This window comes from Myotis nattereri (assembly GCF_964212035.1).
Source record: "Myotis nattereri genome assembly, chromosome: 13".
Lineage (NCBI taxonomy): Eukaryota > Metazoa > Chordata > Mammalia > Chiroptera > Vespertilionidae > Myotis > Myotis nattereri.
The window spans coordinates 38,668,952-38,696,936 of record NC_138088.1 but is presented as its reverse complement, the minus strand read 5'-3'; the positions used below and the strand labels follow the sequence as shown (position 1 = coordinate 38,696,936).

Here is a 27,985-nt window from a genome sequence, read left to right as displayed (position 1 = left end):
CCTCCTCCTAAGAGTGCTTAGAAGCAGGATCTGGAAAATGGGAAGCGGAAGAGAAATGTTCTTAGGATGTAGACGATAAAACCATTAGGAAGAGAACAAGAGAATAAGCAGAAGGCTGGAAATAAAAATGTCATGAGAGGTGACAGGATTAGGTAAGAAATTTATCACTTGAAGGAACCCCCAGCAAAAGGAAAAGATGGTGAAGGCGAAGGGAAAGCTCAGAGGCTTGGTCTCTGAGGCTCAACCAAAGGTAACACTCCTGAAGGGATTTTAGAACGGTGGACACGTTTAATTAACACCCTACCCCAAAACAAGTAAAGGTTGTTATAAAAAAAGAGCCATATGAAATGCATTATTTTATCTATTCAGGGATGATATTTCCCTTACAGGATTTAAGGAATGAATTTTTGCCAGATCTCAATATGAAGAAAAGATTTTCCCAAACGTCTGTTTGATTTTTCTTACAAATATTGTGAAACTTGTGATAAATCATGACTCCATCTTCCCTCTGGCCATTAAGAATCTCAGAACAAAATTAAGTCACTATAAAGAATGTAGAGCATACACTTTTGTATTATTTCTCCCTAACTTATTTTCCTTAATATCTTCAATTATTTATATTTATTCTCATAGGCATCTACAAATTTTTTTGTGGAAGGAGGTAGATATATACATAGATACCTACACAGGTTAATAGAGGTAGATAGAGGTTAAGACCTTAAATGGCTATGAGACGCTCCTTGGGTAGACATGTGCTTATTTGTAAGTGGTCCCCTAATACTGTATATGCTAACACATATACACACATATACATATATACACACACACACACACACATATACACACATATACATATATACATACACACACACACACACATATATGTATAATACTAATGTCAACACACTGTTAGTGAGAAAACTTTCAAGTAATCTTTGAACTGAGATAAACTTACAAGAAAGCTACCTGTGAGACATTTGAGCTTTAGGCTGGGACACTGGTGAGGGCACTAACAGTTCACCGCTGAGCACCTGAGTCCTCTGTGGAGGAATGAGCAAGGAAGTGAAGTCTGGAAGGAGGCCCGAAGAAATTTGGAATATAGGTTTACCTCCTTAAAACATGATAGCATTAGGGGTTCAGATACAAAGCATTCATTTCTGTGTTCACCACTGAGTCTAAGTATCCAGTACTCCAATTCCAAATAAATTATTTTCTGAAAACACTGTCACTCTTCCCATCGTAGGCTCACATACATACACAGACAACTGGGAAAGACTCTGCAAAATGAAAGCAATGGCTTACGAACACACACACACACACACACACACACACACACACACCCACACACACACACACACGTATAAGGACCCTAAGACAATGGCAAGGTCTGACTCATGAGTACTGTTTACAATAAAACCTTTCGTGGCAAAGATGCCAACATCAGTAGACCTAACAGTTTTGGAGGTGCTGAAGGATTCATTCCTCCAGCTGGGCCAGGCTCTGCCATTTGAGATGGGCTTGACCGTGACTAAACGGCCTTGAAGAGAAGCAACGCATGCCCCCCTGGTTTCTGGTCTTCCATTTGGTTGTGGGTAAGCACATCTGGCTAGATTGCAATGCCTGCTGAAAAATAGCAATTGGGACAACTAAACAGTTGCAAAGCTGAGGTTGTCATCTCACAGAGCTGTGTTTCTGAAAGTGAGATCCTTGACCACCTGACTTAGAATCACTCAAAGGTTGGGGGAAGCTGCTAAAAATACTATCTAGGTCTCACTCTACCCCTACTAAATCACTATATTTCATTTAAAAGTGTTAATACTCACCACTCCTGTGTTCCACTCAGTGATTATTAAAAACTATTTACATAGCAACTATGAAATAAACAAATGGGACCATGGTTCTAATCCTGAAATTTAATTGGTTGAATTTTTAGAAATAGCAGGGTAACTCTAGTTTCCTTTAGAGCAGCGGTTCTCAACCTGTGGGTCGCGATCCCTTTGGCAGTCGAACGACCCTTTCACAGGGGTCGCCTAAGACCATCCTGCATATCAGATATTTACATTACGATTCATAACAGTAGCAACATTACAGTTATGAAGTAGCAACGAAAATAATTTTATAATTGGGTCACAACATGAGGAACTGTCTTTAAAGGGCTAGAAGGTTGAGAACCACTGCTTTAGAGGGCTAACCGATGGCAAGAAATTAGATTATAAGCAGTAATTTTAGAACAAAGCAGCCAAATTAAAAAGAAAAATTCTTTGAACACGAGTGACAGGGCTGCTGAGGAGTCTCTGAGAAGCCATAACCTCCCCTTGGGACCTCCAGGCTGGGAGGGGAGGACAGAGCCCCCAGGAGCAAAGGGGGCCATCTGAGGCCAGGATGGAGACAGGAGGCTGAGCCAGGTAGGGGAATCAGGACTGCAGACAGGACCAGGAAGGAACCGAGGACCAGGCAGTGCCAAGACCAGTGCCCGGAGGTCCCCTCTCATGTGTGCTGCCACCAGTCACTCTTCCCGTCCCTGAGTAGAATGTGCCAAGCATCCCGCTGGCCTGGGCCAGGTGGTTCTGTATATCGGGTCCACGTGCAATAGGGAGGAATGTCTTCTATTTTTTGCTGCTCCCTCCCTGTCACTGTCTGGGGCAGGGGGAGAAGGTATATTCGAGACATAGCACAGGCACCACAAATAAAAGTTGTGAAATTGCAAAAAAAAAAAAAAAAAAAAAAAAAGAAGTGGGCCACCAGCCAAATGTCTCTTCCCTTCCCCGTGGCCAGCCAGTCCCTGATCAAACACCTCCAACCCCAATAGGGGGCAGGGCAGGGTGGCCAACCTCCTGCAGCACCACCCCCCCTGGCCGGCCATCCCCCTGATGGGCCCCCATCACCCAGATTGGGCCGCAGCCCCTCCCCTTGGCTAGCCCCACCTCTGATCGCCACCCGACACACACCAATAGGGTACGGGGCTGGCCAGCCAATCTCCTGTAGCTCCTCTCCCCACCCGGCCCCTACCCCGGATTGGCCCCCGACCCCAATCAGGGGCAGGACCGGCCAACCACCCATAGCCCCTCCCCCAGGCCGCTGGCGCCCAATCGTCACCCCGCACCCCATTCGGGGGCGTGGTCACTTGGCCCACCACCCACAGCCCCTCCCCAAGGCCAGCCTGCACCCAACCGGTCCCCAACCCCAATCGGGGGTGGGTCCTACCGGACAATCGCCTGTGGCCCTTTCCCCCAGCTGGCCCGCCCTGATTGGGTCCTGATAGGGGTATGGCCAGCCGGCCAACCTCCCACCATCTCCTCCCCCAACAGGCCTAGCCCAGATCAGCCCTGATTGGGGCTGGGCACTGGGCCTCTATTATAGTAATAAAGATGTTTTAGAAAAAAAAAAAAAATCCTTGTCCAGCGCGTATGGCTCAGTGGTTTAGCGTTGACCTATGAACTAAGAGGTAACAGTTTGATTCCTAGTCAGGGCACATGCGTGGGTTGCAGGCTCGATCCCCAGTGTGGAGTGTGCAGGAGGCAGCCGATCAATGATTCTCACCACTGATATTTCTAACTCTCCTTCTCCCTTCCTCTCTGAAATCAATAAAAATGTATTAAAAACATTCTAATTCAGAATTGGTAATGATGGGAGAGAAAGAAGCATTGCTTACTGATAAAGGTAGATTTTTTTAGGCATCTACCTGAAACCAAACCGAAGTAGGAAGAAGGAGCAATGAGCACCCTCCTTCCCGTTAAAATGCAAACTCACTGGCAGCGAGGAGCTTTGTCCTTCAGGGAGTTTTTCCGAGAGCCGCTCCCCTCACTGGGGCTGTCCTCGTCCTCCGCCTCCAGACTGCGGCTGCAGCTCCTGATGATCTGAAAGATGCTGTTGACGGTGGACTCTTTTTCCGAATTCTTCAAGCCATTCTGTCCCACACGTTGTAAAAAATTATCTTGTCCACTGTAGTCAGCTACAAACTATGGAAAAATATACCAAGAGATGGTTATTGAGATTTCATACAGTACATTTAAATAACCTACGTGACTAGAGAAATGAAATCATAATAGTCATAAATAATGGTATTTGTGCCTATTTTATTGGGAAAAAACAAGAACCTCCAGGAAACACATTTTTTCCCCTTTCAGCACATGAACTATCAAAACTTACTCTTGTTTTCACTAAGACAACTTTAGTCCCTCTAGGAACTAACACTGCACTTGGGATTGAAAACACAAAAAGCAATATTATTCCAAGATTCCCTAGAGAGAAGATTAGCCACTTCACCGCGAAAGGGCAAGGAGAATTGAGAACCATGAAAAAGTATACTGTACTCCGGAACCAGGTAAAATCACGGAGCAAGGTGGCATTTGCTTTACTTCCCATGTGTCCTAAGGTGACACAGAGGCTTCCTGGGCGTGTTCGCACTCTTGTCCTCTGTGTCTTGATGGGAAGTTTCTCCCACCCCCTGCTGCAGTGGGGCCTTGAGATGTGGCGTTCCCTCCTTCTGAAGCACGAGGGAGCTGGTGTGGGTGTGGCCGGGGGGACTTGCTTTCAGTGTTCTCCTTCATTTCTTACACTTTCATTCCCCTTAAATAAGCCGAGAGATGGAGCTGGCTGAGTTGCCTGTAACCATCAGGGGCTGTCAGGTCTCCCTGATACCAGGAGACGTCTTTGTGACCAGGTGACACAGAAGAGGCTGGCGTTTTAGAAGAGTCTTCCCACTGCCACCGAGAGGGAGTGCGTGTGCATGCGTGCGTGCGTGTGCATGCGTGCGTGTGTGCGTGTGTGTGTAAGATCAGTGGGTACTGCCCCCATGGTGAGAATGACCCTTCCAGGTGTGTCCCACAACTGAATCGAGTTCCAGGACTCCTTAAAATTCTCCATGAAGTTACCCTCCCATTTACTCTCTCCTTTCATTTCTCCACCTAAAATAGGGAGGTTTCTTACCTTCGTCCAGTTTCTCAGTGTCCCTCCTCTCCAGTGCCCAGTGCCCCAAGGCAAAGCTCACATGGTCCTCTCCTCTCTGGGAGTCAGAAACAGGAAGCAATGGGCCTGGGACAAGTGAGGCAGCCATGGCCAGCAGCCTGGAGCCCAACTTCAGATGAGGCACCAGCTTTTCCATCGTCCCCCCTCCCCACCCAAAGAAAGAGAGGAAGGCACTGCTGACTTGCTCACATTCTTACTTCTGCCGATTTGGAAAAGTTTATACCAGCCGTGGGCAAACTACGGCCCGCGGGCCAGATCCGGCCCGCTTGAAATGAATAAAACTAAAACACAAAAAGACCGTACCCTTTTATGTAATGATGTTTACTTTGAATTTATATGAGTTCACACAAACACTCCATCCATGCTTTTGTTCCGGCCCTCCGGTCCAGTTTAAGAAGCCATTCTGGCCCTCGAGTCAAAAAGTTTGCCCACCCCTGGTTTATACTCTCACCTGACTTCCTTTAGCCTCTGCATCCAGACATCCCCAACCAATGAGACAGAAGAAAACCCCATCAACCTTAAGAAAAAAATCAGAAAGCAATGCCCATTTCCACTGGTGCCTTCACATTGTCCCATTAAAGCTAACTTAACCAGCCCTGGCTGGGTTGGGTCAGTGGATAGAGCGTTGGCCTGTGGACTGAAGGGTCCCAGGTTCGATTCCAGTCAGGGGCACATGCCCGGGGTTGTGGGCTCGATCCCCAGAAGGGGGTGTGCAGGAGGCAGTGGATCCATGATTCTCTCTCCTCATGGATGTTTTTCTCCCTCTCCCCCTCCCTTCCCTTCTGAAATCAATTTTTTTTAAAAAAAGCTAACTTAACTATACTAAGCCCCAAACAGTGCTGGTTGGTGTTCTCCGTGATCTGCACAGCAGTAACAACAGACCCTTGGGGTCACGGAGGCATCCCTCCTCACTGAAGTGAGTGACAGCCAGGGACAGCAGTGAGGCTCCGGATCGCGGATGGCGAGGACTGCGAAAGGCCTCACCTCTAGAGTTTCCTCCTGGGAATTGTATCTGGGGCAGAGCTTCACGAGGCCGGAGGCGCCGTCCAGCACTTCACAGAGCTCCTTCAGAAACACCCCGCAGAACGGGACCACCCTGCAGCCCGGGATGTGCAGCGCCCGCGTCACCACCTTCCTGTACTCGCAGGAGGATTCGTGCTGAGCCATGGCATCCTTCAGACTCCTCATGGTCTCCAGGTCAGACTGGTCCATGAACTGCCACATTTTTAAAACTTTTCTTGACCTATTTGCAAGTAAATGACACCTTTTTTTCAGACGGAAGGAGAAATAATAGGGTTTACAGTACATAGCCTAAATTCTATATAGATTCATTCTTTTTCTCTCTGTTTTGATATTTATTTAGGATCCATATCTCTACCTACTCCCCAAATGATGTCTAATATTACTTTTATAAATTGAAACACAAAATGAGATAGGACCGATACAAACGAAAACCCATGTGGAAGGCGTCAGTTTGGAAGGTGGGCACTGAACTTAGGCGGGAGCTTTCCTAGCAGCGATGCCCAGAGTGTTCACACCAGTACTGATGGAGGGTTGCCTGCAGGAAACGTGTCATCCACTCCTCTTGATCCTTTCAGTGTGACCCCTGGATTCGACAGTCCCTCAGCGGTGCACGTGAGGCCTGCTTCAGCTTCTTTGCTTTTACTGACTCCAGCTTTGACATCAAGCCACTGGCCCATCCTGAGGGACATGACCTTGAAGTATTATTTGCATAAAAGGATGTTACATGGGACTTTCCTATTTTGAAATTGCTGCTAAGGAGAGGTTCCAGGTTGTCACTGAAACTGCTCTGCACCCCAGTGGTCTTGTACCCACCGCCAGCCATGACTGCATCTGGCCGGCCGGGTAGGGAATACTATCGGTGTTATGGGGAAAGGGGACATCACCTGAAGTTTGGGGGCTTCAAGTGGACTCTTTGGAGAGGTGGACCTGGGTCCTGGGAAGTTTGTGGATCACACAGACTGGTGTGTGACTCTTGCCTGGGAAAGTCTGACAAGAGAAGCTGCCATGTGAGGGAGAAGGTTCCAGTGGGTGTGTCATGTGTTTGCAAAGTCTGAGAGTGTTTCCTGTGAATCCAGAGTGGACACTGTGCCAGGCAGTTGGCCCTGCACTATCTTAAAAGGTCCGCCTGTCAAGTGAGGTGACTCTAGAGGAACGTCTGGGAGGGCAGGGCCTCCGGAGCTGGACCCTGGGGACTGAGGGTGCATTGCCTCTTGCCAGGCAATGGTGCCATGGGAGGTGGAGGATGTTAAGGGCATAACTAGAAAAAACCCCCAAATCACCCCATACAGCTCTCTCTATGGGAACGCCGAGGCCAGATTACAGCTGTTCCGGTCCAGTAAGACTCCTCCTTCCTCTACCCTGCTTCCTTCTCTGCTCTCCTGTCCACCTTTCCTGCAGGACCCTGAGGTGGAGGGAGGGAGAGAAAAGATATACCATTCCTTTTCATCCTACTGCAGCTTCCTGAGACTGGTTGGGCTGCAAAATGTGGGAAACAGGCAAAGCTTTAAATTAACTGAGAGGCTGCAATTTTTATTTATATCAAACTGGATTGAAAATTCGTTATGTAATATATAAAGTATTTGAAAGAATAAAGAAATATAATGTGACAAACACCCATGTACCAACCTCTTGGTTTAAAAAACAAAACATTAATAATACGGTTGAGTCCTGGCCAACATTGCTAAGTGGTTAGAGCATCAGCCCGAAATCCAAAGGGTCACAGGTTCGATTCCAGTAAAGGGCACATATGTGGGTTGCAGGTTCCCCACCCCAGTCAGAGCAAGTGTGGGAGGCAACCAATTGCTGTGGGTCTCTCACATTGATGTTTCTCTCTCTCTCTCTCTCTCTCTCTCTCTCTCTCTCTCTCTCTCTCTCTCTCTCTTCTCTCCTCTCCTCTCCTCTCCTCTCCTCTCCTCTCCTCTCCTCTCCTCTCCTCCTTCCCCCTTCTACTCTCTCTAAAATCAATGCAAAAAATATCCTCCAGTGAGGATTAACAACAACAACAGTACGGTTGAGGCCCCAGTGGATTCCTCCGTTGAGGACATGCTCCCCCCTCTCCCCCACCAAAAGGGACCACAGCTGTGACTGCAGTGATCTCATTCCCTAACAGGTCTTTTACTTCCACAACATGTGTATATGTCCTTAAGCAGTTTGTAGAATTGTCTGTTTTGTAAACTGCATATAAATGGCGTCACACTGTACACTCTTAGACAACCTGCTTTTTTTGCAGGGATTCATTCACACTCATGAGCATAGGTGAAGGAGACAGCTCATTAACCACACCAGTGGGAAAGTGACAGGCTCGCCCACGGTGTAATCCAAGCCAAGGGAGGGAGGGCCAGCTAGCAGGTTTGAAACACAGTGAGGTCAGGAAAATAAAAGTTTTTCTGATTTCACCCCATTAAGTCCAGCTAGTCCTAGAACTGGTTTCTTATAGGCTGGTGAAAATCTATTTTGGGGCATGAAAAGGAGGTATAAATAAACGAAGTGAATAAATGAATGAGACATGGTTCTCATTACTTGATCATCCTTTCCGTAACAGAGTAGTCAAACCTCAGCAAAGGTCAATGTTGTTGTTTTTTTGTTAGATTGAGAATTGACACTATTTTAAAACTTTTTTTTTATTATAAAGGTACTAGAGCAATGGTTCTCAACCTTCTGGCCCTTTAAATACAGTTCCTCATGTTGTGACCCAACCATAAAATTATTTTCGTTGCTACTTCATAACTGTAATGTTGCTACTGTTATGAATCGTAATGTAAATATCTGATATGCAGGATGGTCTTAGGCGACCCCTATGAAAGGGTCTTTCGATCGCAAAGGGGTCGCGACCCACAGGTTGAGAACCACTGTACTAGAGGATCATTGTAGAAAATCTGGAAAATACCAAAAATATAGGAAATCCACCCAAAGATCTACCATCCACATACAACATTAGGTATCTTTCCTTCTAGTATTTATTCTATTTGTGTCTGCCTGGTATAAATATTTTATAAACTTTGATGTATAAATATTGCGGAGGTTATTACATATAGCTTTGTTCCCACATATTTTTGTGTATTATATGTTACTTATTTTCCAATGATATTAAAAAATTGCCATAAACATGAATTTTGGTGGTTAAATAACATTCCAGTGTATGGATGTGTCCTATTAGTTCTTCATTTTTTTCTTGTTCATTTGGGTTATTTTAAACTGACACCATGACTGAATAAGTATTGTTATATGTAAATCTTTGTATTTCTAACTGTTTCCTTAAAATAGCTGAGAATTTAGTTTGAGGAAGCAAAATGTACAATTAGAAAACCAAAATCATTTAACAATAAGGCTGCTCTCTCTTTCCTTCCGATTGCTTATACAAAACTTTAGTTATCTTGATGCAGTTCAACTACTTATAATCTAAATATCTTCAAGCCTGAAGGCACGAACACTAGCTCTAACTCTACCATCATTCTATCGTAAGGACATCTAGCAACTTATCTCTTGTATCTGACATAAAAGAACAAAGAAATCCCTCAAGATCAGCGGGTACCTGATGGAAGGATTTGTACTGATTGCCACTACCGACGGCCTGTTTTGGGTACATGTGGTTACCAGGGCAGTTAATTCAGTGCCATTCAGCTCGTAAGAGGAAACTGTGCCCAGACAGCCGTATTCCCCACTGCGCGTACCTGAGGCCGGCCAAGAACTCCATGACGGTGTTGTAGTTGCCCATGTTCCAGCAGCATTTGGCCACATGCACCAAATATGAGAAGACTTCCCGCTTCTCCTCCATGGAGCCGGCTGTGAGGATCAGCCACGTCACCCAGGAGCTCACCTGGAAAGTGCAGAGAGGGGCACTGACTGAAACTATGTCCTGGAAGCTTGACAAATATATATATTTTTTTCACAAAAAAACTGTTTTTCTAATACTCTTAGTATTAGGTAGTGAAGGATCCAGCCAAGGGACTAAGGTGACACTGTCACTGACTCTCCGTCACGGCTTTGCAATGGGAAAGTCATGTAACCTCTCTGTAGTCTTTATCTTCATTTTAAAAATCAGTAGGCTGGCCCTGGCTGATGTTGCTCAGTGGTTAGAGCACCGTCCTGCATACGGAAGGGTCTCAAGTTGGATTCCTGGTCAAGGTCATGTACCTGGGTTGCAGGTTTTAACCCAGTCCGGACAGGCACAGGAGGCAACTGGTTGATGTGTTTCTCTTACATTGATGTCTCTATTTCTTTCTTCCCCTGCTCCACTCTCTCTAAAAATCAATGGAGAAAATATCCTCGGGTGATGATGAACAAAAAAATAAAAATAAAAATAAATAAAAGGAGGCTGAAAGGCAATTCATAAAATCCCTCTTGATCTATACAATCCCATGAAACTATACAAAAATAAGGCCAAAGGATAATGATTTAAATATATTTGACCAATGGACAGCAAGATTAAATGCAATCAGTGCACTTAGCCCATCCATGAAAGATACTTATCAGTAGTAAAATACATAATATCAAGTAAAAAACTACATTTTTTGAGCTATCTTCTACAAATGCATTATCTATTATGCTCCCCAAATGACTAAGCAAAATTGAGAAGAATAAATACTTATATAGCACTTACGATGTACCAGGAATTGTGCTAAGCGCTTTACATAACTCATTTATCTCTCACAACAATCCTAAGAGTCAGGGACTACTATTAACCTCACTTTATAGAAGAGAAAACTATAAAACTCTGAGGGACAGAGGCCTAAGAGACTTGCCCAAGGTCCCCAACCAAAAGGTGGCAAATCCTGAATTTGAACTTAGGTGTGTGCCCCAGAGGTGACACTAATTACCCACTTACTAAATGCCTAATGTGTATACGGAAACGCTAATGTTGTCTAGCTCTGGGCTTACATTTATTTTAATGTGATTTGACTTTTCTACCCAGATTGGAGTATGATATTTAAGAATAACCGAGTACTAAGACCCCCTTTACGATATGCAGCCTCACAATCCTCTGCTTAGTCTCTGAGATTATTTTTCTGCTACTTATACTTTGGTGCTTGGACACTAGCATTCACTTAAGTTGCTTTCTTCATCTTGGCTAATGTCTGGGCTTATAAGCTCAGTTTTTAACAAACAGAAGCTCTGATCTTAACTCCACATGGACCATTAGTTGCACTTGGTTCAAAAACAGTGTTGAAACCTGGGGGGGCGGGGTGGGGGGAGGCAGGGGGGAGACACTTGCTTCCCTGGCCTGAGTGAGAGTGAGGCGTGAACAGAGTTGATGGTGACTCATGACAACGGCAGGAAGAAGAGTTCTGTATGCACTCCTGTAAAATGAGAGGAATGTATGCACTGCCATAAAGTGATAGGAATGAATGGCATTTACTGCTGGCAGCCACAACAGAGGGCAGTCCAACCCCATTTTCCAGGTCAGGAATCTATGGCTCATGGGAGAAGTGACTTTCTGAGGTCACAATTCTTGTTGATGTCAAAACTAGGACTCCCAGTCGGGTGCTCTTTCACCTGATGAAGGGTGACAGTTTCCACGTGGCATTGGTTAGGTCCATCTAAGCCCTCAGTAAGAGGCAGAACTGGAAAAAAAGAAGATATCGAGAAGAGTGCCACAAAAAAAAAAAATGGTTAAAGAACAAAATAGACCAGAAGAGATTGATGCTGAACACCCTTTTCTTCTCCCTACTCAGGAACATGTAGAGAAATAATAGCAACATGGAGCTGCAGTGATAAAACAGCATCACACTCTGGTAGCAGCCAGGAGCACTGCAGTGATACCTGCCTCCTCCTGGCCCAGCCCAGGGGGCTCTGAGCATGCTCCTCTGCTCTCTACCTGTCTGGACTTCGCTGGGTCCTCATGCAACATCAGGAGAGATTAGGCATCAAACCCCCTAGGATGAGCTCTGGTCCTGTTCACCCTGCAAGGACTTCTGAGTCTCCCGGGGAAAAGATAACCATTTATTCCAATCTCTCAGGGCTGCTTGGAGAACAAAGGATTTCCCTCTGGGATTTGCAGAGCCAACCCCTTCCCTGTAGCTAAATAAGCCCTTGCTCACCATTTCCAAGCCTTGTCCCTTCACCTGGTTACCCAATTAAAAGTCACCTTTGTGAAACCCTGGCTCTCCAGAGCACGAAATTATTTTGCTGATAGAGACTGAGTATCTTTGGTGCTTCTGTCCAATTCTTCCTGTAGCGTGATTTGTGTCCGATAAGCCCTATCCTGCTGTGGGAATTCGCCAGAAAACACTTAGAATCATAAGATCATTGACTCTTTGAGCTAGAAATTCAAACCTGTCACCTTACAAATAAAAATGAAATCGTAGAAGTTAAAATGGTTCCTCAAGGACATCCAATGGATTAGTTTTTGAGGCCTTTGGCTATATCTTTCTTTAGCTTTAGCTCCGTTGTATTGTTTTTGAAATTGATGTCAAATCATGTCTCTGGAAAGTCGTGGTTCTTTCAGGCTATTCTGGTGATTCATTAGCCCAGTAGTCTGAAAGGGTTAACTCCTCTTTCTCTGGAGAGTCCTGCTTCATGGAGCAGAGACCAGCACATGGTTTGTGCCTCAGTCCTGATCAAGCATCCAGATTTATTTCCTATCAGTCAAATGATTTTCCATATACTTTCCCACAATGCTAGGAAAAAAACAGAGATACCGTATTTCACATGGAAACCTAATTTAAACCAACTGTTCCCTCTCCGAGTGTGAGTCCCTAGGGTCTGGTTGTTGAGATTATGTAAGCACTGTTATCATAAACACACACACACACACACACACACACACACACACACACACACACACACACCAACATCTGCTTACAGACTTCAGGGACATTCTTATTGCTGCCTAATGCATTCACAACTTCACAGGCATTAACTGATGGGAATGCCATCACTGATTATAAAAAATAAACGACACAATAAGGAAACAAGGATTTGGCGACCACTGTAAAATGTTGCCCAAAGCATAAACAGTGGCTACGTTTACTAAGTGGAAAATGCGATGTGTTGCCAATGCAGAGTAATTTCCAGGACATAAATCACACAGGAAAACACACAAGTCGCCTACGTATAAAGTACTACAACTCAAGCATAGGGAGCATCTCTGAGTGGAAAGGTGTTAAATGTGGCAAATTATTTGGCCTCATTTCCATGGTCAGCACAGAACAAAGAGCAAATCTGGGCCTCCGCCCAATTCTGTTCGCGTTCCTCCCAGAGGCTCCGAGTTCCCCTTGATGACCCTGGTCCCTTGGTAGATGCCTACAACTCCTCCACAGTTGCTCCTCTCCAGATGTTTTCTTTCTTCCTGCTCTTGCTTTTCTCAGTCCTCTCAGGCCCAGCCAAACTGAACAGCTTCCTTTCTCTTCTCATATCAAATACCTTATTGGCATCACACGAGCTTAGCTTGGAAGGAATGTTCTTGCTCCATTCAAAACGACCTCTCCTGGCCTACCATGTCCTTACCTTGGCCCACCAGGCCCCTGTCCATTCTCCAACCTTACCCGGCTCTCCCCAACACCCTGCTTTTAGGAAGGTGATCAAGGACGTTTTCCATCTCAGGGATCTTGCACTGGTCCTTCCTTCCAGAAGAAGGCTTACCCTCTTACACCACCCTCCTGCCAATTTAACTAACACGTACTTATCCTTTAGGCAGAAATGTCCTTAGACCCTGCAGTCGGAATCCCTGCCCTGAGCAGTACACTGGCTGAGGTAGCTGTGTCCCTCTCCATAGAGTGAGAAGCCAGTGGGGTGGGGGGGACATGTCTGCCACCGTCTGTGCACCCACTTCCAGATCATGACTCCTGAATGCCCTGTGCAAAGGGCCCAAGCCCACTGTGGGCCTTTGATCTGGATCAGTCTCCTGAGGATAGATCAGACTCTAGGCCTGAAGGCTGGCCAAGGAGTAGAGGGGAGTGGCATGTGGACAGAGTTTGAACTGGAGGCCTGAGGTGCCCACACAAGGCACACCTGCTAGGATGGAAAGAGGTGGGCAGGCCACAGGTGGGGGCCTCTTTATACTTTTTCCTGGGTTTCTGGCTACAGTCAGGGGCAGGGCTGCCTTCAGGAATCTGATGAAAACATCATTTTCTCAAGGAGGCCTGCTCTGACTTCCCACCTGGGCCAGTGCCCCCATATATCCTTGACCCAGCCTCCCTGCACAGTCAGCACCATGTTCCCCAAAAGGCAGACGTCAGTGCCCACCACGTAAATGCTGAGAGTCGGCAAATAAGTGGATGGGACCTTTACTAGGAAGGCTCTTCTGATGACCTAGCCCTTCACATTCAACTTCTTCCTGCTCCTCTCTGACTTAATGTTGGACCTTGAGTCCATAGTGACGTCTGCGCTTGGATTTTCCACACTGCATGGGTCTATTTTTGCTATATTTGTGTTCCTGACTCTTTCACATGGGCCTGCTCTGTTTGCCTGACCAGACCTTATGTCCTCAAGGACAGAGACCATCTTTCCCACATGTCCACCGTGGGGATGCTCGGTGCCTCTGACCGGCAGGCGGGCCACCGGAGTCCCAGGAGGCCGCGGGCAGAGAGGGTTCTCAGCCTCCAAATGGTCAGGGATTATATTTGGGAAAAGGCCCAAACACTTCCTACGGCCGTTCCAAGGTCCAGAGAGAGAAGATAAATTACTTTCTGCCAAAATGTGTCTTGAATATGCTGAGCAGAAGTTTTCATAGAAAGAAGATCCTTTTAATGGGTTCAGCATCCCCCCCCTTTTTTTTGTTTTACCCAAGTCTTACTCAAGCATTATTTTTTTTTTTACCAATACTGTGAATCTCCATCTCTTAACTGTGCCTGAGACTTGGAACCAGGAAGTAGAAGCCAGGGGTGGCGGGGAGGCAGCCCAGCCCAGCATAGCGGTGGAGAACACAGGCACTCAGGTGAGTGGACTTGCGTGTAACTCCCAGGTCCACTGTCTCCTTGTGCAGGTCCCTGAGGAAGTAACCTAACCTGTCAGCCTCAATTCCCTTTTCAGTACAATTGGAACAATAATATTTATCTCATAAGATTACCGTGAGGATGAAATTGAAGATTGTATCTAAAGATCTCACCATGACGCTTCGTGTCTAGTTAAGGGTTAAATGATTACTACTGTGAATGCTGCTGCTGCTGCTACTATTTCCATTAACATTGGTACCTGAGTTGTAGAGAGTGTAATTCCAGGAGACAGAACACAGAAATCCAGAAGAAAGGAATCTCTAGATCCCAGGTCATAACTGCAAGGAAGGAAGAAGTCTAAGGCTGGCCTAGGAGGAATCTGTGATTGTCCTGAGCGGGATCTGTGTCATGAGCACAGACCTTTCCTAATAAAAGGGTGACACATATTTCTTGCTCTCTGAAGGTTCCCCTGACCCCACATTAGGAATAAAATAACATTTTTTTCTATTTAAATAATAAAATCCCATATGATGCATATATCTACACTAATAAAAGAGAAAAATGGTAATTGGCGTACGGCGATACCCTTTTCATTGGCTAATCAGGGCTATATGCAAATTAACTGCCAACTATGATTGGCAGTTAACTGCCAACTAAGATTGGCAGTTAACTGCCAACAAGATGGCGGTTAATTTGCATATGTAGGCACAATGCAGGGAGACAAAAGGGAAAGCAGGAAGAAGCCCCCTGCCACTGACAGTGATCGGAAACCCAGGGGGGAGCTAAGAGCTGGGGGGCAGGGCAAAGGCGGCCCTGGGGCCGCCTTTGCCCTGCCCCCCAGCCATGATTGGAGAATCGGGCGCCTTTGCCCCCCTGCCAGTGATAGCAGGAAGTAGGGGTGGAGCCAGCGATGGGAGCTGGGCACGGTCGAAGCTGGCAGTCCCAGGAGCTAGGGGTCCCTTGCCTGGGCCTAAAGCGGAGCCCACGATCGCGGCGCCCCCCGCTGCCACTGCAGGTCCCCGCTGCCTGGGCCGGATGCCTAGGCCAGAGGCGTTAGGCCTGGGCAGGGGCGGAGCCTGCAACTGCGGGGAGCTGGGGGTCCCCTGCCCAGGCCTGACACCTCTGCCGGAGGCCTCAGGCCTGGTCAAGGGGCCGATCCGGTGATTGGTGATCGGAGGGTGATGAGGGTCAACTCCTCTGGCCGAGGCATCAGGCCTGGGCGGGGGGCTGAGCCGGGGATTGGGGGGATATGATGGTCCCCTTGCCCAGGCCTGAAGCCTGGGTCAGAGGCGTCAGGCTTGGGCAGGGGGTGGAGCAAGCGATCAGAGGGAGATGGGGGTCCCCTGCCCAGGCATGATTCCTGGGCCAGAGGCCTCAGGCCTGGGCGGGGGCCAGAGCCAGTGATCGGGGGGAGATGGGGGTCCCCTGTCCAAGCCTGACACCTCTGGCGGAGGCGTCAGGCCTGGGCAAGGGGCCGATTAGGTGATAAGAGGGTGATGGGGGTCAACGCCTGAGGGCTCCCAGTATGTGAGAGGGGGCAGGCTGGGCTGAGGGACACTCCTTCCCCCCCCCCCAGTGCACGAATTTCGTGCACCGGGCCCCTAGTACATATATAATACACACACATCATATATATATATATATATATATATATATATATATATATATATATATATATATAGCTAGAGTTTGACTGGGAGACTGGGAGTTTGATCACTCACTATGGTGTGCGCTGACCTCAGGGGGTGGTGCAGAACATGGCGAGTGGCCAGCAGCAGCAAGGCACTGAGGGAGCAAGGGAAGGAGGAGGCTAGCGGGGATGGGGGTAGGGGGAGAACCTGATCGGCCCAGATCGCCGGCTAGGCCTCTAGTATATATATGTTTAGGTATATTCTAGTACCTTGTCCTACGCCCATCTCCCCCAGCTGTAAGCTCCTTGATGGTAGAGGCCCTGACTTACTCATGTGGGGCCTCAGAACTGAGCATGCAGCGGCCAGCACATTGCACACGCACCCTCCTTGACATGAAGTAGGTGGCAGAAGAGTCTCTTGAACTCCCTGTCTAGTTTGGCGTGGCTCCAACAACGACTTTTTGTTTAGGAGGGACACAGAGGGGAAAAGGGAGGTATCGAAAGGTAGTTTTTGGAGAAGCCCTACTTATATCTTAGATGATACTCCTCTCCTACCTCTCAGATTGTATCACAATGGAGTACAATTGCTATTAATGTGCAAATGAAAAAACACAAAGCCTTGATAGATATATCTGATGACCCTCCTTCCTCTAACAAACACTGAGAATCTATTATGCATCATGCCTCATCCTGGACACTAGTAAACACAACAGATGTGGTAAGCTGGAATCCAACTGGTAGGTGAAGACATTACATTAGCTTAGCCAGCAGACAAAAGCAGCCCCTTGAGTCCCCCTGGAAATGGAGCTGAAATCCAAACTGCACAGATCTTCTCTTCTCCTGGGACTTGGGACAGGATCGAAGGAGGACATGAGCAGCCCTCCCAAAGCCAGGGCTTGTGATCTAGTATGGCATCTCGCTCATCTGAGATGCTGCTACAAGGCTTAGCACGTGTATTTTTATTTTATATTTTTAATTATGAAGACGAGAGTCTCTACCTCTTAAACTGTTAGTTGTCACGCCTGGCTGGTGCTATTAATATAAAACCGAGACTGGAGGCCATTAATTTGAAGATGAAGATGATAAGCTGCTGCCAACAAACTTTTCTCTTACAATGAAACTTGTGTAAAAAAATACAATAAATAAATAATAAACTTTGAAAAAAATAATAAGCAGCTTCTTCTTTAAGAGGTAGTCTTTGCGGAAACAAGGCTGGCCTTTGAATTACAGTGCCAGCTTCTCTTCTGTTAGCAGAGAGGACTTCCCAAGGATTCAACCCTCAGAAAAAAGAGGCTTCGTTTCTTCTAAAGATGTCAGAAAGGAGAGGCAGAAGGAGGTGGAAAGGGACAAGAAACATATTCAGAAAAAAATGACGTATCCATAGAAAGTCTAAGGAAAGCTGGCAGGGACGGAAACAGGAGAGAAGGAGGAGGATCCTGGGAGGCTGTCTGAGGACATCGGGGCACATGGATATGGCCGGGGCCAGAGGAAATGCTTGGAAAATAACAGTGAGTCACACATGGCCTCCAACAGGGCCGCTGCTCAAGGCTCCAGGAAAGTCAGGTACACCGTACTGCGGGCACTTCAATTCAGTGGGACCGAACAACAGCGTGTGACGTTGGCCATTTCAACATCTTTCTCACTCTGTCAAAAGGATGCCATCCTTTCTGGGGAAAGAATAGATCCTAATTCTGAATAAAAACCAACATAGTGTACATGTAAGACAAAAATTCTAGGATGTCCAGCATAGGATAAAATGACTTGGTGTGCCCCACCAACTACTTTATAAAAATAATTAAGTACCCTGTGGTGATATCATCAAACTAGCTGAATGCTAAATGCCCTGGTGTAGCAAAAAACTTGAGGCTGACAGCTGAGAGCATGGAAATTCAATCGGGAAGTCCAACAACTGCCTAGTGGCCTGGGCATCTCCAAGTTGTACTACTTAACATTTCATTTGTCTTGTTTGTTGACTGTCATGTTTATTCATGTGTGTCCATCTCTCTGCAGTGTTAGATTTTGAAATCTTGGCTGCCAGCAACTCGATCTGCCAATTTTGAATTATTCCATATGTTTTGCATACAGTAGGTGCTACATAGATATTCCAGCAGCTGTCATTACCCCTCTCTGCTCTGAAGACCCATGTTTTGTGGTAATGTTTCCCAAACTGTGTTCTGAGGACATGTTCTACCAGATGTGAAGTACTTTGTAAAAGAAGTGTCTGGGGCCATAATAGCTTGGGAAATGCTGGGATAAATTAAGATTTCTACACTGGCAAGATTTCTCAGAGCTTTTAATATGCTAACGTGCATGGTAAATTGCCAAGAAGGAGCGACTAATATTCAGAGCTTTCCATACTCTTTTGACCATGCAATTTTTTCCCAAAGGAATACTAACATCTAGAAAGACTCTGGATTATTGGCACCAGGTCTCTCCACGCTCCTATAGCCTGGAGCAAACATAGGCAGAGACTCATCTCCACTGGCAATTCTGGACCCGTTTCGCTGCATTTGCCCAACCTGATAACGGAGCCCTTCATCTCCAGAAACTGTATGGTGTGAGTGGACTTTGGGAGGTAGAAATAGTCAGAAATGGCAGCATATCATTTTATAACTGGTGCTGTAAATTCAGCATCAATGTATCATTGGAGGAATTCTAAAACCAAGACACAGAACATTTTTTCTTATAATGAAAAATGAGGAGATCAAGGCATGTGCATAACTGTTATTTCCTAGCCAGGGCTGTTACGAGGCAAGAACCGAGTAGACAATCTTTTAGTCATGCGGTTCCACTACATAATGTGACAACTAATAAATAAGAGAACCTTAAAGACTATTTACCTTGCTTCCATTATTCTATAGATGAAGAAATCCAAGAACCAGAGAAGTTAGGTGACTTGCTCAAGGTCACTCAGCTTGTCAGTGTCAGTGCCAGGGCTAGACCCCAGGTCCCCTGACCTCAGGACATCCTATAGTCACAGCCTGCTGTGCTTCTGTTATCGCGTGGAGAGGATTTGATGCATCACTACCCCATACGTACTCCCTCCATCTGTGGGTCCTCAGAGGCAGGTTCATGTCCGTGAACAAGTGGTGCATGCCAGGCAGGAGCTAACCTGCATGATGGCGAGGAGAGCTCGGAGCTGCAGGAATTGCTAAAGACACTAGATCCGGCAGCCTAAGAGATGGGGCAGTGGGTTCTAGATGGGCAAACCCGAGGAACCAAAAGGAGACGAGTCAGGGCAATGGAAACTGGAGTGCCTAGGACAGGGCCTGCTGTCACAGCCCTCGTGGGCAGCAGACCTGCCTGCAGCTTCAGATATACTGAGGCTTGAACTTCACTCAAGAGGGGGCTCCAGCTGTGCCCTGCCGACAGGGCTAATGGAAGGGGAAGGGCCCAGGAGAGTGCAGATTTGGGGCAGAATTCCAGAAGGGAGGCAGGAAGGAAAATGGGCAAGAAATAACAAAAGTTGGTACGGTTGTTATTTGTCTTCATTAGGGATAAAAGGAGACGTCAAAGGAAGAAGCAAGAAACCTCCTCTGCTTCTGTGAGGAGAGGGGGCTGGCAGGAAGAGCCACCCTGAGAAAATTCCTGCAGGGATCTGTCCCAGGAGGGAGAGCGCGGCTGCTCATTGGTGGTGGGGACCTTGATTAACAACTCCATGGGCACAAACCAAAGGATAGAAGCTGCAGAAATTCAAAACTTGAGATGTGGGGAGGCTGAAGTGAGAAGAGATCTATTCTGGAGATGGGCCCCTGTGGCCGGCAGGATGTTGGAGTGAATTTGCTGAATGGGCTGAAGTTAAAGCCTGCTCATTTTTTTCAGGACAGTCAGTTCAAGGAGTCTGTGGCTGTTGACAGTTTTTGAGGGTGTGCTTATAGTTCCTGTAAAAGTGACAGACCGGCTTGGGGTCTGGGGGGCAGTCATTTAAAAGTTATACGGAGTTATGGCCAGAGGAGGTGAGGGCCAAACACAAGCCTTGCTTCTCCTGTAGAGAGAGGGTGAGTTTTCAGTCTAGAGGTGCAAAGACATGTTTTGTATCTGGCTCAAGAAAGCTCTTTAGAAAAATATTTACATGCTTAGGATGTAGATGGCAGAGATGGAAAAGTAAAAACACCATTCAAGTATTTAGAAAGGGAAACATCCGAAAGTCCCCCAAATGAAACCAAAACAAAACAAGATCCTGTTTTGGGGGTATAGACTGGACAAATATTATTTTCTATATGCAGTGGGGGGCAGCCCGTGTTTGAAGCCAGAGGTGCTGGGTTCGAGGCTCAGCTCTAACGTTCACTAACTGTGTGCTACAGGGCCAATTACTTAGCTTCTCTTCTATTCCTTCCAGTTAAAGCAGGCCTATCAGCAACACCTACTTTACAGAATTGTAGAATTCAAGGAAAGAGGCAAACATGGTTAATGTACCTATAAGCTCAATGGAAAAGCTAGCCAATTTTACTAGTATTAATGAGCACGTATTCAATGATTTTCAGGTATGGCATTTGATTTGGCTTGGCACCTACATTTAATGTGGTATTTCTTTGAACTTAGAAATTACAATTTTTAATTAATGCTTCTCTATGTTTCCCTCGTTTTTTTCCACTATACACCCCCTCCCTTGCCTCTCTGTTCCATGAGGGGACTAGAGAGCAGGATGTCTCAGACTGGTGCATAGAATAAGCCTACATTACATCCAGACTCACTCTTTAAATTCTATATTTTATGTCCTGTGGCAGGTAATGAATTAGTAAAGAAAGATGCTTTCTATGTCCATGAGCTACTACAGATAAAGTGACAAAATAAGAAAGCAAAAGCAAATTTTGCTATGAGTTGATGAGAGTTGAATGTATAATGTAAAACAAAGAATATCTGAAAGCCAGATATTTTTATATGGGGTTGACAAAAGTACTTCGCTTTTTATTTTCTCCTAATTTTCTAAATGCTGGAAAACACAGTAAAAAACTTTAATGTTTTAGCCTGGCCAGTGTGGCTTAGTGGTTGAACATCGACCTATGAACCAGGAGGTCACAGTTTGATTCCTGGTCAGGGCACATGCCCAGGTTATGGACTCCACTCCCAGAAGGGGCATGCAGGAGGCAGCCGATCAATGATTCTCTCTCACCATTGATGTTTTTCTCTCTCCCTTTCCCTTCTTCTCTGAAACCAACAAAAGTATATATTAAAAAAAAACCCACCTTAAATGTTTCAGCCAAATATTTTTCTGAAATGAAATTGGTATGCATATTTTTTTCCTTTTAACTCTAAACGAATGGCCTTTTTATCAAATATATCTAACACCTGTAGCATATAAACTCAGGTCCAGATTTCCTAAAAATGCTGGACATGTTTTAGTATTTTAATGATAAAACCCAGATGTCTTGTTTTACATGCCCTGGAAGAAAAGAAACATACAACCGTACAAAGAACACTCACTATTTTAAATCTGATTAAACTCTCTGCCAAACAAGGACTGGAAAGAGTATGATGTTTGTACAAACAATCTTTTAAAAAGTAGTTTTCAAATCCACTACACTCTTCTGGAAAACTCCTGAAATGTGAACCGGCAATATTTATTTACATTCCACCTCTGCACTGGAGAATAGTTTGGGGTCATGTCTTGGTCTCGGGGTAGGTGTCATGGTGATGATTAGCCTGACTGTCCAATCTGTGTTTAGAGGCCCATATGGAAGGAACTCCGCTTCGGTCACTGACTAGTATACATATGACAATACTATTTAGAGCCCGGGGATTCCTAAATGTGGCTTCATATCAGAACCACCCATGAGAGTTTCTTAAAATACCGAACTGCAGACTTCACCACGGAGCATCTAATGCAGCAGATCTGGGAAAGGAGGTAGATATTTGTCCTTTTACAAAGTCCTCCTATAGTGATTCTGATAGAGCTTGAAACTGCCCATCTAGGGCCCTGGCCATTCTTTTAAATTTGCTTCAATGTGCACAGGCATCATTGGGATTTTGCTAAAATGCAGCTTCTGATTCCGTGGGTCTGAAGTGGGAGTGCTGGTGGAAGACTCTGCATTCCCCGCAAGTCCCCAGATGCCGCTGGTCTGGGGAACCACACGTTGCACTTCATTCTCAGGTCTTCTCAGGCTCTTCCCATCTGGAATAGTTCCTCCACAGTTCCCTGTCTTTCATGCCCTCCGCAGTTTCAAAGATGTCAGGCCTCACATTCTGTAGGAGGGTCCTCACCCTGGGTCCGGCAGGTATTTCCTCATCACCAGATTGAGCTCATGCTGCTTGGGCAGAGATGTCCCAGGACAAAGCTGTGCTTGGCTGGGTGCATCAGAGGGTATAGGATGTCAGCGCTCCACACCACTTGATCGTGTGAATCTTGATAATTTTGTCAGGTTTCTGCACCATGAAGTCACCATGGGCCCCTGATAGTTAATTATTATTTTGTGGGGAAATATTTCTAAAATTGCACCAAAGTCTTGCCCCTCATCAACCCTTTGTCCACCTGCATTCTATTGATGATTACCACCTAGATCAACTACCTGCCTCTATGATGGCTGCCAAATGGTGATTTATATTTTCACCACAATATTAGTTGCATTTGTTGGTAAGAACAAGCTCTCCTTTCTCATTTGTATATGTATATATATATTTTAAAAAATATCCCTAGACTCATAGATTGAGATTTTTTCACTATATTGGAATTTATGAACATCATAATGAAGTTGAAATAGCCTCAAAGCGGCTCCTGGATCCTTCTGATATATCTCCATCAACACATTTGAGTATTTCCTTACTTTTAGCCTAACAAGATATCTCATACTTATCTTTAATTTTCCTAGGGAAGGTTAGTCATCCCTTGTAAATGGTTCAACGGTGCCTTATATTTAAAAACAATGGTAAGTAAATCTGTAATTGTGAAATTAAATTTGGCCTTTTTAATGAAAACATTTAATAACACAAAAGTAAACATTAAAATACTTTATATTGTGTGTGTGTGTGTGTGTGTGTGTGTGTGAGTGAGACAGCTGCACTTTAAAGTTGTAAGGCTCTTCACAGGTCACTTAGTCAAATGGTTTCAAATTCTGGGACCCCAAGACTTTATGGGGATGCCTAGGATTCAACAGTGAGTAAGCAGAGCTGCTCTGGGTGCAGAGCGCCTGGGTAGGAAGTAGGTCAGAGTCTCTTCAAGGACTATTCCCTAGGTTTCCTCAGAACCTCACTTCAAAGCCACCATCCTGGTCTAAGCCCTCAAACTCTCACCGAGGAGAAGGCACACTTTACTGGCCACTTGGCTATTTGCGAACAGCAATTTCAAATGTTCAGCCACACACATTTGTTCGCTGGGTGCAGTGGGTTGACACCTGGCCAGGAACAACCCATGGGGCTAAGCTGCCTATCTCAACAGATTTCAGGATTCTCACATTCCTTCTTTATGAAGGGGTATCACAAAACAATACTGAAAGTACTGTAATTGAAAAATTAAAAATATACACAGGAAGGTTCAAAGTTTTGAGTGAATATATGGAATATATAATTTAATTATAAAAATGATAAGCACTAGTGTATGATTTCCTTCAGAGGATACATTTTACCACTAGGTATTTTCAGGGTCAAACAGATATTTCAATATTTTTATGAATAAAAGTACCATACTGCAAAATAAAAAATAAAGAAGATTGCAATGCATAGGATGGGCCCATTGATGGCACAAAGTTCAGCTGTTCACAGGAGAAACAGAATGATGTAGAACCCTAACTTTTAACTTTTCCTCAAATCATTTCAGTATGGCATTGAGGTGAATAGGATATATGCCCCATTCCCCACAAATGCAAACAGAAAGAGACATGTTTACATGACAAAAAATACAAGAGAAACAACTTAACTGTCTTTCAGTGGTAGAAGGGTACAGAGTACCCAATAGAATGACACAGAGCAATGAAGATGAATCAACCAGAGCTACACATATTAACATGAATGAATTTCCAAAAACAAGGTTGAGTGAAAGAACAAGTTAGAAAAGAATATAAACAACTTGGTCAAAACCTTCCAATGATTTCCCATATAATCTGGTTAAAACGGAAAGTCCTTACAATGGCCTACCAAACTCTATAGATCAGGTAGTCTGACCTCACCTCCTACTGCTCCCCTCCCCACATCACAGCCTTCTCTAGCCCAGCCACATGGACCTTGCTATTCCTTGAATGTGCCAATCATAGTGCCATCCCACCCCCATTTCCACAGGGCATTTGCCCTTACTGTTCCCTCTGCCTGGACTGCTCTTCCCTCAGATATCCAGATAGCTCCCTCTCTCAGCCCTTTCCTGTCTTTACTCAAATAGGAGTGTCTCAGTGAAGACTTCACTTACCACCCTGCCAACCTACAATAGCCACCCTTCCCCAACACTCCCCATTCCTCTTCCCTGTTCTACTTTTCTCCCTAGCCCTTACCATGTCATACATTTTACTTATCATCTGTCTCCACTTGGCTAGAATATAATCCCTCTGGATAGAAAATTTTGTCCGTTTTTCCATGGCAGCATCTCCAGACCCTAGAACAGTGCCTGGCACATAGTAGGCACTCAAGAGACACTTCTGGATGAGAGACTGAGTGAATACATGAATGATATTTCAGGAGGTACCAAGAAGCAAACAAAAGTGCTGGCTGACTGATGACAGGAGGAAGAGATCATTTCCAAATACGCTGGACCGGAAGACTCATTTTTGGCAGCCTGCCTCTGACATATAATTCTAGTTGACAGACAAACCCATTTAGGAATCCATTTAGGAATCAGAGGGATGCATTTTGTGGCTGCTCATCCTGAAAAGGGCGTTAGCATCCTAACAATAAAATGTTCTAAGGAAGCCATAGGACATTTTTTTCCTGGTTGAGATGACCGACTGGCAACTTCATCTCAGACTCCTGCCATGGAGTCCTCTCTTCCGTGCTCTATTAATCATTCAACAAACATTTGTGGAGCAATGTCTAAGTGACAGGACTACACCAGGGCTTCATGAGTCTAACTTTGTTCTTTCTTTTAAACAAAACTTTTCACATTTATTTGCATGCACCTGTATTTTACCTTCATTCTCTCTCTCTCCCTCCCTCTTTTCCTTCTCTTTCTCACCCCCTCCCAAGGTCCTGGCTTAATACTTGTTATTTTAAGCAATTTGTGTTTGCTGTGAAAAGATAACCCAACACGGTGGTATTCTAAGTGGTACAAAATGAAATTTCCTTCCTTTTTTCCTCACTATGGGTCACCATAATAAAAAAATGTAGCAGTCCTCTTTACTGGTAGATAGGTAAGAGTTCTTGCGGGAATAGAAAGGTGATAAAGGGAGAATAACTTTCACAAACCCAAGTTACCCTTCTTTGAAAAAGGACTTGCCAAGAAATCTCAATTTTCAACTGTCTGTAGCATGTCATGCTTGTCAAAAGCTTGGCTGAGGCAACTGGTATTCAAGAACGCGACAGGTCATACCAGGCACTCATTCCTTAGATTTTCTGAGTTTTATCCCTGTGTCAAGTAAGACTGCCAGGGAGCAACACACCTGGACTAGATTATCTTAGCTCTCTTCATGCATGCCTCCAGAGAGCTATGCCTTTTAATTATGTTCTTTCATGGAGGGTCAATATAAAATATGGCCAGAAGGAGACTGTTTCTGCAAATGTTTTTTTGCAATATACAGATCATGTATCACAGAAATGCACACTTGAAACCTGTATGATCCTATTACCAATGTCACCCAAATAAATTTAATTTTTAAAAAACCCCAAAACTTCTCTTGAAGGACACAAGGAAACACAGAAAAGATCCTCCCAGAGTTTAGCTTGGATTTTCTGATGATCTAGTATGCTGCTTCTTCTTGCCTTCTTTCCTTCCTTTTCTCTCATTTCCACACTTCTTTGTTTCAGATGATGAGAACAATATAACCCATCCGCTCCCTCTTTTTGTCTAGGCTACCAGGAAGCCCTCAACAATTTGGAATCAATGGCATCAGTTTCCTTCTGCTTAGGAATTCTTTCTCATATCATTCTAGCTAGCCTTTCTTGCATGATATTAGCCTTTTTACTCTATCATTTTCAAAAGCTTCTTCAGATCTTTTTTTGTTGTTGTTGTTTCTTTTTTGCAAGGAGGAGGATACATACATAAAGAGACCAAAGCTCACATTTTACAATTTACTGTTAGGGAAAATAAGGCCCAGAAGTTCCCTTTGCTAAGAACCATAAACAGGTGATTAGCAGAAGCTTTCAGACTAATCCCAGAGGGCTCCCACCCTTCCCCTACCCTATATTGTTTCAGATTACAGGCTAATATTTCTTCTGTCTTCACATGCAGATATTCAGATTTCCATTCAGCTTGATTTCCTTTGTGTGTATTTTTTTTGGGGGGTGGGGGTGGGGGGAGAAGCCAAGGCTATAGCCCGTCTGATCCTTCCCATCATCAACGCACAAGACGGACAGGGTCCAGGAGGGAGGTAGCTATCTTCTTACATCTTTCATTTCTGATTATGGAGACCCAGCTCCATCAACCCTAACAAATCCACTTGGGACTCCAGACATAAGAAAGGCGATAGAGACAAAATACCTTTAGGAATCGAGGTATTCCTGAGTATGACATTTTTGTTGTGGAGTGTGGGGTACCCAAAAGAAGGACACAATGAGTTGATGAACTTTACATTTTGAAGTTTATGCTCTCAAAGCAAGGGTGAGTGATTGGATTTAAAATAAACATTTCCACTTAAAACAATATGAAGTAAAACTTCCTCTTTGTACTCTTACGTTTTCTTGTATAGAAAAATATGGCAAGTCTAAAGATGGGTCTAGAAGCCTGTGTAGGGGAGGGCTAGAAGTCAATGGGGTGAAAAAAGGGACCTATGTAATACTTTCAACAATAAAGATTTAACAATAAATAAATAAAGATGGGTATAGGAGTGTGAACCTGGACAAATATTTGGGGTTGATTGATAGGCATTCCTAAGTGGAGGAAAAGGGGTCCCAGATGGGGGCGCACAGAGTGTGAGGGAGTCGTGGTCTGCCCGGACAGCCACTATGTGGGGCACATGACTGGGACCCAGCTCTCCCATGTACCAGCTGGGTGAACTCCAACATATTTCCTCAGTTATTTGCGCCTCAGTGTTTCCATCTGTAAAATGGGAACAACAGGACCTACACCCCAGGACCGTGCAGAGGATTTAATAAGGCTCCATGCTTAAAGCACACAGTGCAGTGCTGACTCAGGTTAGAGCCACTGTCATAGCCAGTCAGTAACTGTTTTACTTAATCAGCTTGGCAAGAGTCATCAAGAAAAACCTGATGGGACACAGTAGTCCCGGAAGGTACTGAGAAGCGCTGGAGACATTTAGCTGAGGACAGACTTAACTCTCTGGGATGGAGGCAGCTGCAGAGATGACAGTGCCAGACTGAAATGGTGATGAGCCAGACTTGCATTAGGATAAATCAAATCAAGAAACAAATTCTGTACCTGGTAACTGTCTAACTTTGCTGGACGCAGCTCGTATCCAAG

At 45.2% G+C, this 27,985-nt stretch overlaps 1 protein-coding gene across 1 annotated transcript in view; it reads right to left on the bottom strand.

The window, feature by feature from the left end:
• Positions 1-27,985, bottom strand: part of PLCE1 (phospholipase C epsilon 1) — a 260,258-nt gene that overhangs the window by 70,835 nt on the left and 161,438 nt on the right. The window contains exons 4-6 of the mRNA XM_081104349.1: positions 9,663-9,808; positions 5,953-6,211; positions 3,751-3,959 (exon numbers count right to left, since the gene is read on the bottom strand). Coding sequence (XP_080960475.1) covers positions 3,751-3,959; positions 5,953-6,211; positions 9,663-9,808 — 614 coding nt within the window. The remainder of the gene's footprint in view (positions 1-3,750; positions 3,960-5,952; positions 6,212-9,662; positions 9,809-27,985) is intronic.